This window comes from Stigmatopora argus, chromosome 9 (genome assembly GCF_051989625.1).
Source record: "Stigmatopora argus isolate UIUO_Sarg chromosome 9, RoL_Sarg_1.0, whole genome shotgun sequence".
NCBI lineage: Eukaryota > Metazoa > Chordata > Actinopteri > Syngnathiformes > Syngnathidae > Stigmatopora > Stigmatopora argus.
In genome coordinates, this window is record NC_135395.1 from 19,667,136 (window position 1) to 19,687,309 (window position 20,174).

The 20,174-nt window shown below is 41.9% G+C and overlaps 1 protein-coding gene across 1 annotated transcript in view; it reads left to right on the plus strand.

Moving 5' to 3' along the window:
• The window catches only part of LOC144082398 (uncharacterized), a 77,747-nt gene that overhangs the window by 43,205 nt on the left and 14,368 nt on the right, over positions 1-20,174 (plus strand). The window contains exons 5-20 of the mRNA XM_077609550.1: positions 440-447; positions 1,429-1,455; positions 4,866-4,892; positions 4,972-4,998; positions 5,610-5,636; positions 7,351-7,377; positions 10,742-10,816; positions 12,397-12,513; positions 15,162-15,188; positions 15,322-15,348; positions 15,434-15,487; positions 15,784-15,843; positions 15,930-15,965; positions 16,663-16,740; positions 19,327-19,371; positions 20,130-20,174. Coding sequence (XP_077465676.1) covers positions 440-447; positions 1,429-1,455; positions 4,866-4,892; positions 4,972-4,998; positions 5,610-5,636; positions 7,351-7,377; positions 10,742-10,816; positions 12,397-12,513; positions 15,162-15,188; positions 15,322-15,348; positions 15,434-15,487; positions 15,784-15,843; positions 15,930-15,965; positions 16,663-16,740; positions 19,327-19,371; positions 20,130-20,174 — 707 coding nt within the window. The remainder of the gene's footprint in view (positions 1-439; positions 448-1,428; positions 1,456-4,865; positions 4,893-4,971; positions 4,999-5,609; positions 5,637-7,350; positions 7,378-10,741; positions 10,817-12,396; positions 12,514-15,161; positions 15,189-15,321; positions 15,349-15,433; positions 15,488-15,783; positions 15,844-15,929; positions 15,966-16,662; positions 16,741-19,326; positions 19,372-20,129) is intronic.

Genomic DNA, 20,174 nt, shown 5'->3' on the forward strand with positions numbered 1-20,174 from the left:
TAAAATAAGGGAAAAACGTATAAGTTGACAGGTATGTATATGACTCCGGGAGCACAAACTTTGAAAAGAACTAACAACTTTCCAAAGCGATGAAAATGTATTCCAAGTCAAGAAGAGGAAAAGCCCCAAAGAAAAATAAGGACCCCTGGATAGTAGTTAGAGAAGCACTAGAGCATAGCAAGAATCCAGCAAGAACCAAGAGGGTGATGTGTTGTCTCCATCAAAGCCCTGACTTGACATCCCAACCCGATGCAAAACATTACAAATTAGCCAGATGTCTGCTATGCTAACATTATCACCACAAATCCTTTGGCATCCGATATTATGAACTTTTCTGGCGCCTGACTGAAAACAAACCACAATTCAAGTGTAGTAAGCGGACATGCATCCAATAATATCTAACAATTCTCCTCTCTCTCTTTCTCTCTTTCTCTTGCAGGACCTCCTGTAAGTATATTTCCACGCTGCCCTACAATGTAGCATTCCAGTTAACACGTGTGAGCATTCAGCGGGCGAATATTTTGGTGTAAAATCCAGGACACAACCTTAAAAGTCTTGCGCACGCATTCTAGGTCCACATCTTGCACTCGCACAACTGCCAGTAAATGGACCACCAATACGAGCCTGCGTATGTTAGGATTATATTCTTCTCAGAGGACTCGTAAATCTCTTTGGACACACAAGGTTCTTTTTCAAACTGGACAAAACCTCCGTCTTCCGATTTAAGGCTGAACATTTCCAACGCGTGTATGACATGAAGGAGATCGAAAAGCAGGGAAAGCAGTTCCTTGGGGGACTTTTCCTGTTTGCTCTGTATGAGCACATGTGGCAAAAGACAAAAGCTATCCCCATTGATTCAGTAAATAAATAGCATCATCCTATTTTACGGTCTTAGACGACCGGTCCTGTAAACCATGAACTCTGAATTTCTTCGTAATGTACCGTGCTGTGTGTTGTGTGTTTTTGTTACCTGCCTAGCAACTGCGGATGTCAAAGATCTTTTTATTTTTGGCAAAGATCTGGCATATTTACACCTATCGGATGCATCTGAACAAAGGTTCATATGTGCACTGCCCCTCTCAAATAAATATAGACTTTTTTTAAATGCATGAACTCCCTCAAAGCGCCATTCCATTTAGAAGTTAACATTTTTTTTTCCAGATCATCTGCAATTAGGATTGATGTAGCGAAACAAAATTGGCTCCAGAAAAAAAGAAAAAAAACTATAAACTGAATTGCAGTAACCCTAAAACGTGCAACATTGTCATGAACATGTATAACATTTTGAGCGGTGTGAACTGTGACTAACTCTATTGTATGCAAGGGAATCAATGTATGGTGACCATTTCCATTTCAATTGAAGGCAATATTCAGCCAAATTGACTAACCGATTTCAATGCTTCATCCTCTAATCTCTAACGTCACCAGGGCAAGACCGGACGGGATGGATACCCGGTAAATTGCATTAGTTCTATAGCCTCTTGCTCCTCTTTTCACCCATAGAAAGTTCCTTTTTCTCTCCACTTTCCTTCCATTTCTTGCCTGGGCTCCAATCGTGCCACTTTTAACACATGTATCCTGCCCCGCGTCATTTGAATATAGAAACATTTTCATTTTCATACAAATGATGTGACAAGCTGTTCTTTATGGGACAAAATTCTGTGTTGAATTGGAATTTTCAGTGTTTGCATCTGTCTACTAGAGTTGAGCGCGCACATGAGTTGCATGCTTTGTGTTGAGTGTGTTGTCTTTTGAGTTTTGGGAAGTGGACGGCGGCCCGAGGGCTTCTCAGCGGGGCCCCCCCCTCCATGTCCGATTCCCAGCCTGGCTGGCAGGGGGCGGCCCTCCTCTTAATTACACACAGGTGGGGTCAGGGCACAAAGTGCCATACATTTGTTTTGAACTCTGGCTAAATTCATCTTTGTCGTCGTTTTAATCAACGGGGCTTTCAAAGTTCTGTTTGGTTTTTCTTCTTCTTCTTCTTCTTCTTCTCGTGGACGTCTGTATTTTAATGGCTGCTATTTGGTTTGCAAAAAGGCTTGGTGGACAACAAAATGAAGCCATTTTGCTTTTTTTTAATGGATGAGGGCAAAGAAAAAGGAAAAGCAGTTGTCTTTCAAAATGAATCGACTTCTGTGAAAAGATTTTACAAATATTTTCTTTAGTGGGGCAGTGGTTCTTTAGCCTGACTTTGCCGTGGGTTCGATTCCCACTCGGTGGCGGTGGTATTTTAATGTGTGAATGATCGACTGACTGGCGACCATTTTAGGACGTAGTTAGTCTGCCTTTGGATCCATGTCAGTTGGGATAGGCTCCAGCACCCCGCAACCCTGACAAGGATACGCGGTCTAGCACTAAATGGATGGATATTTGTTTTTTTAGGGTTGCTAGGCAACAATATCTGTTGTTGTACTTAAATAAGAGTTTGCAACATGGTGTTTCAATGATAAGCCCAATTACTGTTGTAGGAATCCAATTTTTGCCAGGCAGGTTGTGCAGCTTCCAAAACACTCCCTTTCTTATTAATATTATACATTGTGGTGGCTAATGCTAATGATGTTTCCCCATTCGTATACCAAACTTGTTTTCTATTTTGAATGTAATCTATGAAATTGTAACGTGCCCGTTGCTTTGCGTGTGGCTCCCTCGTTAGGCTAATGTATTGCATTAGTTTTCATCAAATAAACAGTTGATGACGCGCTTTGTGAAAATCTAGCGGCGCCTTCCCCGTCTCATAAATCAAGCAAGGGTCGGAGGCCGGAGCCTTCCTGCTGTCAAATAATCAACATCTAACATATTGACACAACTCTGCGGGATGGAAAACACACACCAAATGATGGTAATTGATACGCGCGGCCAGTGTGTTTACACGCCGATGGCGCTTTGTGACACACGGCGGGCCGTCGTCCTCCGTCGCTGGGCCGCCGGGCGCGCCGTCGCCTGGGAGGTGCTTGACTCGACCGTTTGAATCCCATTTCGCTGCCGGGCAGAATACGACATTGCGACGACCGAGCGAAATTTCATCCTTTTAGCGGAAAATGGTTCATAGGCATTGTGTAGCTAATTGTTACAACACGGACATTTTCCGATATAAGCCTCTATTTTTTTCCTCTAGGTAGGTAGTTATAATGGAGGTGATCCTACTTTGCCATTTTTCGATGTCTGGCCTACATTAACCGCGATATTTGAGGGATTACTGTGTTGACATTTAGTCAATTGTAAATATTCAACTCTAAAAAATCCTATATGTATTGTGAAATGATGACCTCGCTAACCTGTCAACCAAAGCTAATGATTTTGCCTTCAGGCAGCATCTGAATGAAGTAAGTATTCAAGCTGTAGAGTTGAAATTTGAATTTGACAAACGTGTTCGCTAACCCTGGAATAGTACATTCTGACAATATCCAAAACCTCTGAAGCTAAACGCACGTGGACGTTTTTGAAAGCGTATCTCTGTTTAGCGCATATTTTGATTTACATGGATATCCCCCTGGTGGGTTCCGATCAACGCTTTGGAAGAAAGAGAAACTTCCATTCCGTCTCTCCTCGTCTATATTTCTCCCACGGGCACCCAGGTGTGTGATCGAGGGAAAGAAAAGAAGAAGAAGAAAAAACACATTATACGTGAATAAACTATTTAAGGCCAGATCATGGTGATGGATTTGTGCTTGCTTGAATTTTAAGTTGGACCCGAGGGAGCCCGTAAAAACACTTCTCTTGAAATTGTGTCTGCTTCTGATGGGAGGAAGTCAGTGTTGGGCTTGTAACTATTTTGGAAATGTTTTATCCAGCTTCATGTTCGAGTGGTCCGAAGGGCTTTTCAAGGCACTTTATTGACTTCTTGGAGACTTTTTTTGTTGTTGCAGCATTTGGGGGATTACGGTTAACGTGATGGACTATACTTGTGCTGTTTTCACACTTTTGAGCTTTAATTCGCCGGTCTCACCTGCTTGTTTAGAACCAAAAGACAATTGTTGCGCTATTAAAAAAAATTTCTCTTTTGAAAAATGGTTGTTTCACAAACAAAAGATTGAGTTTACACACTTAGAGAAGGTGAGGAAATTCAATCGTAGACGAGTCACGAGGCATGTAAAAACGGATATGAAATGAATGTTTGCCATATTTTTGTAACGCTGTCACACTGATCCAAATGAACGAACGGGGCAGGTCAAAGTAAAATCTCCATCTTGTTCTTCTTGTTCTTCCTCCAATCAATTTTGATGCTTTATTGCTTTAACATCTCTTGTATGTATTTCAACAATTGTATGTTGGATGATTTATCAGGTGTGGTTTATCCAACATTTCATCATTCTGCTGTGAATTTGAATAGGTTTGTCACTCGTAGACGCCCAATTCATTTGAACTGGGAGCGTTGGTTCATTGGCTGCCGAGCCTCCCACCTCAAATCGATTGGACGACAGCACATGCCTTGATTTTGATTTTCTCATTTCTTTTAATTTTCCACCCGCCACTTCCTCTTCCTTTCTGGGTCTTATATTTGGGCCAGTGACATAACAAGCAGAAAAGTGTTGAGTACGTAAACCCATTTTTATTCTGAGATGAATTCATCAATCAAAATTGTCAAAGAACAATGAGCTCATGTTGAAGCCCATCTCTTGTTTGAAATGTCTGTTTGCTAAAGCAAAAAAATAAAATAAAAAAGATAACCAGAAGTGCAAAAACATTGTGTAAAATACTGTATTTTATTAATACTAATGGTTGTTTAGGGTGGGGTGTCATTTTGGTATGGCAAATACCAGACTATTTTGCGTGGACTAGGAACGAGGAATGAGTGTCTTTTCCTAAAATGTCAAACTTTGTTTGTTTGTTTGCTTGATTGATTCTCTTGATGGCTCTCCGAACAGGGTCCACTGGGCTTGGATGGCAAACCAGTAAGTAGAGCATGAATCACTAGTACGGAACATGTTTCAAGTGTGCAACTCTAACTGTCTGTCTTTTAACTCCTTTCAGGGACTGCCGGGTCTCAAGGGAAGCCAGGTAGACTGGCCACACGCAAAGATGGCGTAAAAGCAAACCTGTCAACCTATACGTCATTTATACGTTTTTCGATCATTTCTAATTGTGTACGGCACGCCGCATAACAACTTTTTTGTAAAGCCGATCTCGTTTGAAGCATTTCGGCTCTAATCCGGATGGTCTGGGTCACCATATCCCCTTTCACTCGTCCGCCTTTTCACTCTATAAATAGAGTGCGTCGTCGGCAAGCGATGTACCCAGACGATGGAGCTGTCGACGTTGTACAGCGACATCTACAGAATCTTGAATTTTGTGCATACTGATTGGGCACCCCATCCACTTTGGAGAAAATGTTAGACTTTTATGTGAGTAAATATGTGCAGCGTTGCATTTGTAGTTTTTTTTTTTTTTAATCGCTCAATAAGGGGATTTGAAATCATTAAATAGGGGAGCAATTGGCCGGGGTTGACAGGTATGTTTAAGTGTCTTCTTGATGCGGAAACCTCTTCCAACCCTAAACCAAAAATGCATAACTGCCTTATCTTGAATTTGACGTCATGCTGTCGGGTGCCATTTTGGGATACTACACGTTGACTTATCTTTGACCATTTGTCTCCACCTCCTTTCCACAGGGACCGGTTGGGCCCAAGGGAGAAAAGGTACATTTCGACATGAACCGCTTAACCCAGCCCTCAATTAACAAACACAACTGATGGGACAGGGGTTAGAGGGGCGGACAGAAAGCCAAAAACGCATCACTGGTGTCAGATATTTCAAAAACACAAATGCCTGAACTGGGACAATACTGTTAAATGTGCAGATGCGTGACCGGACATTTGGTCGACGGACAATTTGTCGCCGTACACTTTGTCGACGGACAATTCGTCGCCGGACACTTCGTCGCCAGACAGTTCATCGACCGGACATTTCGTCGACGGACAATTCGTCGCGGGCTAGGGGATAGTGGTTAAGGTTAGTGGTTAGAATTAGGGTTAGGGGATAGTGGTTAAGGTTAGTGGTTAGAATTAGGGTTAGGGGATAGTGGCTAAGGTTAGTGGTTAGAATTAGGGTTAGGGGATAGTGGCTAAGGTTAGTGGTTAGAATTAGGGCTAGGGGATAGTGGTTAAGGCCAGTGATTAGGATTAGGGTTAGGGGCTAGTGGTTAAGGTTAGAAGGATTATAGTTTTGAGAGAGAGAGAGAGATTGCCTGGTTGATCGCTTTCAACAAATTATTTATGCAACAAAACAATCGTTCGCGAGGAAGCAACCGTTCGACAAAAACGCTCTTCGACTAAATATCCAGTCGACATATCGTCCGGCGACATGTCCGTTCGACGAACTGTCTGGCGACAAATTGTCCGTCGACGAAATGTCCGGTTGACGAATTGTCTGGCGACCAAGCGTCCGGCGACGAATTGTCCGTCGACGAAATGTCCGGGTACCGTGCAGATGCCACCAAGGGAGTCCCCCTTATGAAATAAATCAAACTCAGTTAGTTTCTTCAGCCACCCACCCACGTTCACATTGACCGCCATAGATCACACGTGCCTTGGCGCATTCCCGCGTGGGGGCACGAAACGGCTTCACGGGCACGAAACGGCTTCACGGGCCTCCACCGCAGCAAGATGTTTTCGGGCGCTCGTGCCGAGATTTTGCCACATTGTGCGCCTCCCGCTCAAATTTGGTCTGCGGCGAACAAGGTAGTTGACACAAACGGCGTCCGTCAGAGTCCGCATGGGAACGGGTGACGCGGCGTACCCCCCGGTCTTGAAAGTTGGCACCCTATATTTGATCATGAGACGCGATGAGAGCATTCTGTCAGCTAAGAAGCAACAATCAGCTGTCGCTTGGTTCGAATTACCACATGCAGAGATAGTTAGGGAACTTTCTACACGCAACACTTTTGTTTCTTCTAAAACTGCCACACTACATGACATTTGTAATCCTAACAACAACAACAAAAAAACACAATAATGCAGGGTGGCCCGGCGGATGAGTGGTTACAGTGCATCACAGTTCTGGGCTTCTGGGTTCAAATCCAGGTCGGTCCACCTGTGTGGAGTTTGCATGTTCTCCCGGGCCTGTGCGGGTTTTCTCTGGGTACTCCGGTTTCCTCCCAAATTCCCAAAACATGCCTGCTAGGCTAGCTGTTTGAACACTCTAAATTGCCTCTAGGTACGAGTGTGAGCGCGGACGGTTGCTTATCTCCTCATCATGCCCTGCGATTGGCTGGCCACCGATTCTGTGTTGTCCCCCGCCCGAGGTCAGCTGGGATAGGCTCCGGCAACTGCCCGCGACCCTAGTGAGGATAAAGCGGTTCAGAAAATGAATGAATAATAATGCAATATTTTTTCTTTTCCCATTTGTACCCAGGGTGACCAAGGAGACATTGGGCCAAGGGTAAGACAGTCTACATTTTTTTGAATGAGCCATTTACATCCAAGTTTTTTGCAAGACAAAACTTTTATGGCAACTTTCTTCTAGGTAGAAATGCATGCTCGATAATAATATGCGGGCGGGCAAAGGGAAATATTTCCAACTTTGATTTTTATGGCAACAAAGAGGAAGGGCTGGGTTTTGTATCTGGCCCGTGTTGTCGCTCTCGCCGTTTGCCGTGATATCATTCCACTCCGCGGGACACCATATGCAATTATTTTCATGCGCCTTGGTTTTAAAAATAGGCCCCCTGAGTTTTACACCGCGGATTCTTTGAAGAAGTCACGTAGCCCGTGAATTCCGAATATTTGCTTTTGTTGTGCCAAAAATAGAAGGTCGCGTCGCGTGAGTAAAAGCGGGGTGAAAGCGGGGTGAAAGCGGGGTGAAAGCGGGGTGAAAGCGCATGAGGCCCAAATGGCTTATTTTGGCATCGTATACTTTCTATTAACCGTACCTTGAAAAAAGTCACTTACTTGTGCCTCCCATTGCTTGCTCAGGGCGCTGCCATCTTACCTAGGGATGACAAACTAGACCGCTACGGACACACTTCCTGGTTGTACTGCTCACCTGACTTGCCTTTTGAATTTGTCTACGTGCAGGCAACACCCCTTTGGAATGTTCAATCCAACAGACGATCCTTTGGATTCATACAGTATCTCAGAAATACCACATGCCATGATTTTTCTTCAGATTTTCCCTTCAAAGTAGCACATCAGTACTCCCTATCAAACCATAAATCATAATAATAATAATAATAATAATAATAATAATAATCGGACATAGTCTTTGTCATCATCATTGACTCAACGAAAGCCTAATTGTCATCATACCAGGCTGCGTGTGACGAAATTGGTAGTGCTTCTCCACAAGGTGCGCTTTCCCGGCAAAAGTCCCAAATAAGTGATCATTTCAGACTCCTTGGCATTCTTCCACAGACTCTTAGACTTGGTCCCCACCTCTCTTCCTCCATGACACTGAGCACTGGCTCCCCTCAAGGCTGTGTACTGAGTCCTCTTCTGTACTCCCTGTACACATACGACTGTACACCGAGCCACCAGTCTAACGCCATCATCAAATTCGCTGACGACACCACTGTGGTCGGACTCATCTCAGGAGGGGATGAGTCGGCCTACAGAGATGAGGTCAACAAACTGTCTTGGTGGTGCGCGGTGAACAATCTCACACTAAACACCACGGAAACTAAGAACTAATCCTGGACTTTCGCAAACACGGCACAGATCTGGCCCCACTCCTCATAAATGGAGTATGTGTAGACAGGGTCCAGTCCTTTAAATTCCTGGGGGTCCACGTCACGTCACGGATAAGCTCTCATTGTCTACAAACATCACGGCAGTAGTGAAGAAGGCTCAGAAACGACTCCATTTCCTCAGGGTACTTAGGAAGAACAACTTGGGCACCAAGCTTCTGATAACCGTCTATAGAACCACTGTAGAGAGCATCCTGGCGTACTGCATCACAGTGTGGTACGCTGGAAGCACGGCGGCAGACAAAAAGGCCATGCAGAAAGTGATTAACACTGCCCAGAGGATTGTCGGCCGCTCTCTGCCCTCACTGGAAGACATTGCCAGCCCTCGTTACCTCAGCAGAGCCAGGAACATCATAGGGGACCCTTACCACCCTGGTCACAATCTGTTCCAGCTGCTGCCCTCTGGCAGACGCTATAGGTCCCACAAAGTACGGACAAATAGGCTTAAGGACAGTTTTTCCCCCACATCCATCAGAACTCTAAATTTGCGGTAACACAACACACACACATTCCCTTCTGAGGTAATATGAAAAGATGTTTGGGTGGTGATCTGCCTCCTACTAGCTGACTGAAGGTAAGTGAAAGACAGTGAGAGGTAAGTGCATACCTGTATCCATAACAGCAGAATGCCAATTACAAGTCCGTAACTATCACTTATTTAGGTCTTTTGCCGAGTAAATGTAGCTTATGGAGAAGCACCACCAATTTCGTCATACGCAGTTTCTGGTTATGATGACAAGTAGGCTTTTTTGTTGTTGATAATGACGACAGGGCCTATGTCCGATTATTATTATTATTAAATCCCGGCGACTGCAGAAAAAGTTTGCAGATGCCGACAAAGAAAGAAAAAACAAAAAACAAAAAAAAACGGATCACTTACCTCCCACTGTCTCCTCATTTAACTTCAGTCAGCCAGTAGGAGGCAGATCACCGCCCAACGTCCTTCATGTTACCTCACCCCGAAGTTATTACACAGAAGATATTGTGTGTCGTGCTACCGCAAGTTCAGAGTCCTGATGAATTATAAATAATAAGTGATCTATATAATAATAAATATGAAGGGGAAAATGGTGAATCAGGGGGTGTCTTATACAAGAGAAATTGTCAAATTTAACAATTTTAAGAGTACAGCTTGTACCTGGAGGCAGCTAACATGTGAGAAAATAGGGTAAATATCCTCTTATCATTCAATTTTTTTTTTTACATCGGTATATAGATTATGGAACGTGTGCTTTTGGAAAGCAGCTCCAAATCTAGCTTAGCTTTTTCCAAATAAAATACTAGTTGGTAGTTTAATATTCAAATAATTGAACCCTTTACAGTACAAGTAGCGAAATGACAGAGTAAGTAGTTCCTTCCTCCTCCGAGCCAACGAGAAAACAAGCAAACGGGGAAATGACCATGAATCTTTATCAACCTTTAACTTCCTGTCGATCCATCATTTGGAGGGCCTTTGTCAGGTGGGGGCGCGGTCCTGAGGACCTATGACAATCGCAGGATGGCAACGGCATTCAAACTTAATCTCAACAACTCCAGACAAACACTACAGTTGGATGAATAAAAACTGACACTGTACACCATCCATCCATCCATAAAAAAAAGTGAACTTTATGGTAAAAGGCCTATTTTAGTGGCCAGACCAAACATAGTAAACTCACCAAGGCTTTGTTTGAATCCCCTATTGTATTCTGCTTTCCCATAGCTAGCATACGTTGCTAAGCTAACCCCATGGAAGGTGCTCACCTGTCACTTCCTCTTCTCAGGGTCCGCCTAACTACAGCACATATGCAGGACTGCACAGTAATCAGATTCTCACCGTCAAGGTTTGTTCTTAGCAGGGAACTCTCGGCAGCCACTGCAATCTCAATCTCTATTTTTTTTGCGCTCTGGGTTGGCCTCCCGGCAGCCATTGCTCCTGTCTTCTTCCCGCAGCTGTTCTCCTCCGATTTTCTCTCCCAATTTCTTCACCTTGACCTTCATAACCTTTCCTTTTGTCTTCCTTTCTCTTCATTTTCTGCCTCCATTGCTCCACCACAACCCACGACCCCCCCTCCCCCCCAGATGGTCTATCCAAGATACGATCATAGCTTTCTCTCTGGAGACCAATCCAGCACCTTTCAGAGACGTTTTCTGAAGGTATACCCACACCTATGTGATGTGTTTCCTTTTAACCCTTTAATTCCACCATCCAACTTTTCCTTACTCATGTGTGTTATTGTTGTCTTTTATTTTAATTTTCACAAATCCCGCTCAGGGCATTAAATGAACATGGCCTTTTAAATCGATGACTATTTTTTTGGACTGTAACTTGCACTAGCCAATGAAATATTGAAGTCACATCGGAGTAGAAAGCGCATTTTGCTGGACCATTTTTTAATTGATCAGAAACAAAGGACAAACATATGTTAAAATAATAGTAAACTAGGGAACAACAGACAAACAGGCACCTATGTATGTAACATATTAGCTGTTTTTAAGGGGTTGGGCTAAAAACAACATAACAAAAAAATGAGTCACAGGCCCAGTCAAACTCGGGGGGGGGGGTTAGTGCGAATTATAGTCCGAAGAATAGGGCACGTGGGCGATTTATTTATTTAATGAGCTTAAAAAATATATATATAATGAATTTTTAAAGAATATAATAGCGACTCAAGCGGTCCAAGTGGACGGCATTGTTTTACTGTCACACATTCGCACTTAAAACAATCTTGGAAGAGTGATGGGACCACCTCGTTTGCTTCATTTTGGTTTTAATGTCTCCGACTTCAAAAAATATTTCATGTGACTGACAGAAATGAAAACATAAGATGCCCAAAATCAATATTCCAGACAATCAAATTCCACAACTTTTGAGCTTTAGGGACTGGTGATTATATCTTTGGATGCCAGGCATCTAAAGTGAAAAAAGGACTAGGAGTGTCAGGCAATTTGGTGATTTTGAAGTTGGAGCTCTGAAATGAAATGATTTCTGCCATTTTGTGACACTTTTGCAGCCGCGGCTGCCAAGACAAACATTTGGTTCCAGCGTGGGCTGCTTGTGACTGTCAGATTTACAGTGTTTTGCTTTTTGGGGCCTTCTCGCCTCTTCCATCAACTGGACAGAGGTCATCATTTTGTGACTTTAGCAACAGCAATCCGAGCAAAAAATGCCCAAAGCTGCCACGTTTAACCATATTTTTTTTTTTTTTTTTTTTTTAAAAAAAGACCTTCAACACTTTGGTTTCTGTTTTTTTACTTTTGGCACTGAAAGGTTGATCCGAAAAAGCAGGGAAAATAGTTTGATGGTGGAATACCGTATTTTCCGGAGTATAAATTGCATTTTTTGTCATACTCTGGCTGGTCCTGTGACTCTTATTCCAGTGTGACTTCTATTATAACGAGCTTTTATTATATAGAGCTTTTATTTTCTTATTTTCACTCTGACTCTCGACCGCTAATCATTTTTTAAGCAATAGTAAACCAAAAAGGCGACATAACTCTTTTGTCTAGTGTTCTCTATTGTACTTATACTTTAATGTATAATGCTTATTCTTTTTTATTATTATTTTTTATTAAAAATGCAACTTATGCTCCAGTGTGATTTATAAATATATATTTTCCTTTTCATCTTGCATTCTTTGGCTCGTGCTGCTTACTCTGGTGCAACTTGTATTTTGAAAAATGGGGAACTTATCTCCGTTTTTTTTTCTTCTTTTCCTCTTTGTGGATGTTCTCAGGGTGACCAAGGCCAGGCCGGACCCGCTGGTCCCCCCGGTCCTCCCGGCCCCCCGGGTCCCAGAGGCCCCCCTGGCAACACTGGCAAGGATGGTCCTCGCGGCCCAGCTGGAGAACAAGTAAGAATTGCCTGATGTCATGTGACACCCATGCCAAACCTGCACATCCTCATGTTAGCAACTAACTTACCATTAAATAGGCATTTTTCAATGTAACAGTTTTTTAGATAACTACAGCCAGAGTGAGAAGAAAGAAAATGGAATGTTAGTGACAAGCATAGCCAAATGAGGAAAAAAAGTGTGACTTATAGTTCGGACACAATGTCATCTAATTTTTCCAGTCGTTTGCCATTAAACAGCAGTTGAAATTAAGATTTTACTCCATTTATTTTGACAGATAGCAACACTAGTTGCACCAGTTGCACTTCCAGTTTAGTATCCTCTATTTCTTTGAGCATGTCATTTATTTATTAATAAGGGACATCATATATTAATGAGGCGGCCCAGTGGCGTGAGTGATTAGCGTGTCGGCCTCCCAGCTATGGGGTCCTGGGTTCAAATCCAGGTCAGTCCGCCTGTGTGCAGTTTGCATGTTCTCCCGGGCCTGCGTGGGTTTCCTCCGGGTATTCCGGTTTCCTCCAAAATTCCAAAGTCAGGCTCGCTAGGCTAGCTGCTTGAACACTCTGAATTGCCTAACCCTAGCTCATAACTGTGAGGCGAACATGCTAACCACTCCTCCTCCTCCTAGCCATGTATTATCTGTCTCCTTGTGCCCTGCGGGTTAGTGTTCGTGACCCCTGCGTGGCTTTTCTCTGGGTTCTCTGGTTTCCTCCCAAATTCTAATTGGCGCACTGCGCTATTTGGAGTTTGTAAAGCCATAAAAAAAAATTCCCTGGCATATGTAGGACTTGAGAACAGATGTTGAGACGCTGAAAGTGGCCAAGTGGTTAGTTAACTAACCCTCACCACGTATTGTTTACTTAAAATGAGTCTAATTGCTACCAGAAGTGCAAGATGGTGTTTAGGATATAGGATTTTGACTTTTGAGCTCATTTTACACAATCTCAATCAACACTCGGGCCGTTGTTCTTCCCCTCTTGCGTTCAATTGTTCTCCATCTCACAAGGAGGGTGCTGGAGCCTATCCCAGCCGTCAATGGGACACCCTGAATTGGTGGACCGCCCATTGCAGGGCGCAATGAGACAACCATTTATTCTTCTTTGGGACAATTTAGAGTCCTAAAGTAGCCTAGCATGCATGTTTTTTTTGGGGTGCGGGAGTAAACCGGAGCACCCGTTAAAAAAAACCCACACGGGCATGCGGAAGGAACCCTTGCAAACTCCACACGGGGATGTCGGAACTCACCGGGGATTGAGCCATCGATCTCAGAACTGTGATGTGAACATGCTAACCACTCCTCCACCGAGGCGATTTCCTTCATGCAAAAAGTTAGAATAAAATGGAAAGCCATGCAGGAAGGAATTTTGGGGTCATGAACTTTTTTTGTGATGTGCTGATAAATTATTCCTCCAAGTGAGGTGTGAGTGATTTTTAATTTTTAAGATATGCAGGAAGTTATTTAAATTCCTTAAAAGTCCAGCGGCGATTACATTCATGTCATTCATGTATTGGCTGAGTGAGAATCTTTTTCTAAGTGACTAATCTTGCGTTTCAAATATTGCCGTTTGCCTTGTTGAATGGCGCCCCGTAGTGGTCATACAAAGAGCAACATGAGTGAAATTGAATACATTGGTACCTCGACATACGATCGTAATCCGTTCCGAGACTGAGATCGTATGACGAGGTTCTCGTAACTCGAGCGGACGTTTCCCATTGAAATGAATGGAAAACAAATGAATTGGTTCCAACCCTCTGAAAAAACACCAAAAACAGGATATTGGATTGGAAAAAAATGTTTTATTTCTTCTAATTCCCCATCTATTAACAAAGTAACCCATAACTAGTGGTTTAATAGTAATCAAATGTGTTTAATCTAACTAAAATTGGGCGGGTTTCGCCGAGGGGGGAGAGAGAGACGCACAAAAGAGGCGGGGGGGGGGTTACTTCGTTTTTTGTCCCCCACGACAACGCACTGGTAAACGGAACAAACACTCCACCCTCACGTTTGCTATCGATGGGCTGTTTGCTGTTGTACTATTCCCTTCAAAATATTCCGAAAATGATGCACACAAATGTCCTCACAATCGGATAACGCACGACCACTTGCCAACGAGAAGCAGTCTTTTATCAGCGATTGCTCCGCTGCTCATGGGAGCATCGGGGGGCGCTGGCTCGCGGCTCCCTTTTAGCTTGTAGCATCTGTGGTCGCAACCGCTTTGAACGGCGCCTACGATAGAGTTGCTACCGGGGATGCTATTGCGGGGAGTTGCGAGCCAGTGCTCCTGATGTTCTAATGAAGTTTTATTCTGAGAAAGAGTGCCTTTGCCTATCGGTCGGTGTTGTGTGCACGAGTATACTTCATTACCCAGAAAGCCCTCTTTTTCCCGCGCATGCGCGTCGTGCGTTTCCTGGTCTGAATAACTCATTTGGTGCTCGTAGATATTGTTATACACGAAAGAGATGCAAAAAAGACAGTGCGTGCCATGGCCACCTGGCTTGGTCGCATCACGAAATTTTGATCGCATCACGGGCAAATTATTCGATGGAAATTTCCGTCGTAAAACGAGAATATTGTATGACGAGCGGTCGTATGACGAGGTATGACTGTACTACAAATAAAGTCCTTCATTTTTTTCTTTGCAATTCAGGGTTTTCCTGGTCGCGATGGCAAAGAGGTAAACTAAGTTTCATTCTATTTTTGAGTTTGAATCTTGAGCTATCTCGTTTTTGTTGTTGATAAATGCTTGTTTTTTTGTTGGGCGAATATGCTGTGAAATGTTTTTTTTTTTCTTGTATGCTGTGCTTCAGGGAGCTCCAGGATTCCCCGGAAAAGCGGTGAGGTGTACGCTGATTTATTGTCGGTTTGAAAATAGCTTTTAAATAAAAATAAAAAAAACATTGTATTGGTGCTCGCATTCAGGGAGAAGATGGGGAACCTGGATATACTGGCCCGCAGGGTCCCCCAGGAACAAAGGTATGTACAAATTCAGTATTTTTTTTCCAAATTCATTTTTCATTTGATGGATATATATATATATATATATATATATATATATATATATATGTATATATATGTATATATGTGTATATATATATGTATATATGTATATATGTATGTATATATATATATATATATATATATATATATATATATATATATATATATATATATATGTATATATATATATATGTATATATATATGTATATATATATAGTAGTTCATAGATCATATGCCAGAGCACTTATTTTATTTTTTTGTGTATGAATAGGGAGAGCCGGGAACTGGGGAAAAGGGGGAGAAGGGCATGGATGGATTACCAGGTTTGAAGGTAAACCAAAATGAAATTGATAAATATTTCATTTATACTTCTGAATATCTAGTTTGTAAGTTTTTAAATAATAATGTACCACACAGGGAGATAAAGGAGCCATAGGACACCAAGGTCCCATGGTAAGTGGATAAATATATATATATATATATATATATATATATATATATATATATATATATATATATATATATATATATATATATTTATATATATATATATATATTTATATATATATATATTTATATATATATATATATATATATATATATATATATATATATATATATATATATATATATATCGTAGGGTCACCCCTATTTAAAAAAAACTTCAGTGCTGAGCCCTCGTAGCAAGAGTGGCTTCCGCTTACGAGTTTCAGGGTGGATTTGTAGATTTTCACATTTTTATGAACTTCAAAAAAAAAATCTATATTATATCATATTTTTAAATCATTACTAGCAGGGGAAAAATCGGAAAGTACTGCGTTCTCGATAAGTGAAGTCGCGATAATCGAGGGATTACTGTACTGTACTCACAGTTCAAATGTTTCCTCTCTGCTCTATATAAATACCAAAAACAGGTTTATGGGAGTTTTAGTCCAAATCCTTTGTCTTCTTGTGGCCATTGGTCCAATATTTGATTGGTTACCGTATTGTCACACCCCTAGTTACTAAAGTGCGTCATTTAGGCTCTCAGCTCTTTTTACACCAACTGGGGGCTTATTATCTTAAAGTGTTGACTATTAGTCAACTAGTTATTGTAACTCTGCATGTATTTTGTGATATGACTGTGCGTTTGATGTTTTAAAAAAATCAGGGCTATCCCGGAGAAAAGGGGGTGTCGGGTTCCTCGGATATCATTGACTTCAATGGGAAGCTTCTTGATGCATTCCAGGTGAGTATCGGCTTGATTTAAAGAAGGCTATTCCTTATCATTTTGATCATTTGTGTTGTCTGTAAAAAGTGACCATGGTTTTGAATTTATTTGCTCAAGCATCTGTGAAGATGACGCCTCATTTTTGCGCAATACGGGAATCCATTTCAACCCTTTTTTGACATTCAGGCATTTAGACATTTCTTATTCAAACTGATTCATTTTATTGTTTTGACTTTCCTACTTGAATCCTGCATCATGTTACAAAAAATCTGGGACAAATCCAACAAATGGTTGAATAGTTAAGCAATGCTTAAAAAACAACAACATGTTTTCTGAACATTCCACTGGTAAACGGGTCATTGGAAACAGGTGAGTGTCATGATGGATTATTAAAGAAGCATGCTAAATGTCCCAGTTATGGGAAGGAAACTATCATGTTCATTTTTTTGACCAAGCGTCCAAAAAAAGAAAACATTTATTTAAGTAGCATCCTTCCATGTATTGCCACGGCAACCTGGCAGTAAAGGCGTGTTGGCTCGCCCACTGAAAATGTGTGCCTCGTCATGGAGCGCAAAATATGACAACTGGACGATAAATTAAAAGTTAAAAAAGTAGGAAAGACTTCCACATGCAAAGCTTCACCAATTCATTGTAGTACCCAAAAGGCTTATGAGAGTTGTCGCATTGTCACATTCCTATTGAGTGGATATTTGCAAACAAATTAACTTCTTTATCATTTACGAATGTGGATTACTGGAACACGAGTTGAAAAGGATTTTCCAAAATCATTGGATAGGCATAGGGGGTTTTTTTCTTTCAAATTTGACCCAACGTCCCCATTTAATTGGAACTGTCGTTCCACGTCATTTGGCTAGCCTATCAATAGTTTGTATCATCTTATAATATGTCTAGTACTCACTGGGCGGCCCGGCGGATGTGTGGTTAGCGCGTCAGCCTCACAGTGGGGTGGGTACCTGGCTTCAAATCCACGTCGGTCCACTTGTGTGGAGTTTCCATGTTCTCCCCGGGCCTGCATCGGTTTTCTCCAGGTACTCTGTTTACCTCCCACCTCCCACTTTCCAAAGACATGCATCGGAGGAGACTGATTGGACACTCAAAATTGCCCCTAGGTATGAGTGTGAGCGTGAATGCTTGTTTGCCTCTTTGTGCTCTGCGATTGGCTGGCCACCAAATCGGGGTGTTGACACCCGCCTCTGGCCCGTAGTCAGCTGGGATAGGCTACAGCACTCCCCGCGACCCTAGTGAGGTTAAAGCGCTTCAGAAAAAGAGATGAGATCATATATTCATTTTTGGTGTGAGAAGAAAAAACAATTCTGCATCATTTTTTTTCTGTTCCACAGGCCATCAACACGATCAGTATTTCGGTAATTTGCAACATTTTTTTGCATGCTCTGTGCCGGTCGGTGTCAACAGTGACTAATACGCACGTTGGAAAAAAATATCGCAGAAAACATAAGGGCCCATCCTGGTTATTCCCACCAAACTAACATTGTGTTAAAGGTCTCGACTTCCAGTACAACACTTTTACCATCGTTTTAGTCAACTGGTCCGCTCTGATAGTCTATAGCAAGGGTGGCGAACACACGGCCCTCGAGGCGCATGGGGCTCCCGGCCAAAATCAATGCAGCTCTTTGCTTCGTACCATATTTTGTGTAAACAGTGGCTCTTTGCCTCGTTTCTGTTTTTTTTAACTCTCTCTTAAAACACATCCAAATTCAGCAGGGCACATTCAACACGAAGAAAAAAAAAGATCGTATTTTCTCGCATATATGCCGTATTTGTCGCAAAAAAAAAAATGATGACGGAATCATGCGCACAAATTAGACTTGCCATGCACGAAACTGCCAGGTGACAAAAACGAAACGCCATATTGCAAGACAATGCGGCCGATACGGTCATTTATTTCAAAATAGAGAAAAGATAAAACGCTAAATCAAATTTCTATGAATGAAATCCAAGAAAAAAAAAGAAAAAAAACTTATCTTGCATAAGACTTGGCAGGAATTCTCAATGCCCACCTATCGTATTTTTGTTTATAGTTTGGCCAAGTCCGCGGCGAATACTCCGGCTGCTTTTTTGTCATTTTAGGCTAGAGTTATCCGAAAAACGGTTCCCTATTTAGCCCGATGTTTTCCGTTTTCTGATTGTTACTTCAACGGACATTGGTTTCTGATCAAGTTAAAAATGGCCCTCCTTAAAATTGTGGCTTTTATATACATTCCCCAATGCAGCAGGTGAACAATATTTTTTTATGTAAGAATATAGTCTCCCTGTCTTGTGCTATCAATTACATCTTTAAATAAGTGATTTTGCAGTATTTTTTTGTGTTGAAACACAACACATTATATTGAATTATTTTTTCATGTGTGTCGTTAGGAGGAAACTCGCTATAGTGCTATGCCATTTTAGGCCATTGGAATGCGTGTTTGGTTTATGTTGCCTAAAAAATGGTCTCACAGGTTACTGTATGGGTGTTTTTGCTAGCTAGCTACCTGTATATAGCTATTTTGCAATCAACATAACCGATTAAAGAGTTCATCAGAAGCAAAAGCAAACCTTTATATTTTTGTCTTGTTTCACCAGGGCCCACCCGGACCCCCTGGTCCCCCTGGTCTTCAAGGAGAAAAGGTACTGTTATTATTATTATCATCAAAAATGAGGCCGTACATATTTTGTCATTTGAGCAATGTTCATCATAGGAGGATTTGCGCTTCACTGTTTTATTAAATGGCCCAAGTTTTTCAATAGGTATGAAAGTAACATGTTTGGAAATCCTTCAAACGCAGTTCTCAGTGGTTAAGCAGAGATTTCCCCATTTTTACAAGATGCTTTGCAACGATTTGATATTTGTGTTCTCGACAGATGTGTGGGAAACTGACAATTAAAATAAAAACAAAGCTCGTGTTGATGTCCCTGCGGATGCTCTCAATGCCATACCGAATGAAATATTATTTCTATATATTGTCACGGTGCTATGTTATGGAGAAAAAGCGCATTAGTTCTTTCATCGTGGCGAAGGAAACAAGTCACGTCGAGCAGTAACTCAACTTTTTTTTAACTTCTCTTTTGTTGTAACCTACCTCCCTCACTGTTTTTTTTAAAAGCTTTATGTATGAAGACTGTAGCATCCTTTACATCTTTGATTATTTAAATATAAGAGAATTAGGTTGTAAAATTAACGTGATAGTTGCTAACGTCACTTTGCCATTTGTTAGCAATGGTGCCACAACGCAGCGTAATCTTATCTGGCAACCGGAAGCAGAATGGATGCTGTGCACATCGTAATGAACTGAATTGCAGTACCATTTTTGACCATTAGTCTTCCGTAATGCTCCTTTAACGAAGACCGTCTCTAGTGTGTGTGTGGTTTTTGTTTTTTTTTCTAGGGGGAGCTTGGTTTACCTGGTCCAGCTGGAGTAGACGGGGAGAGG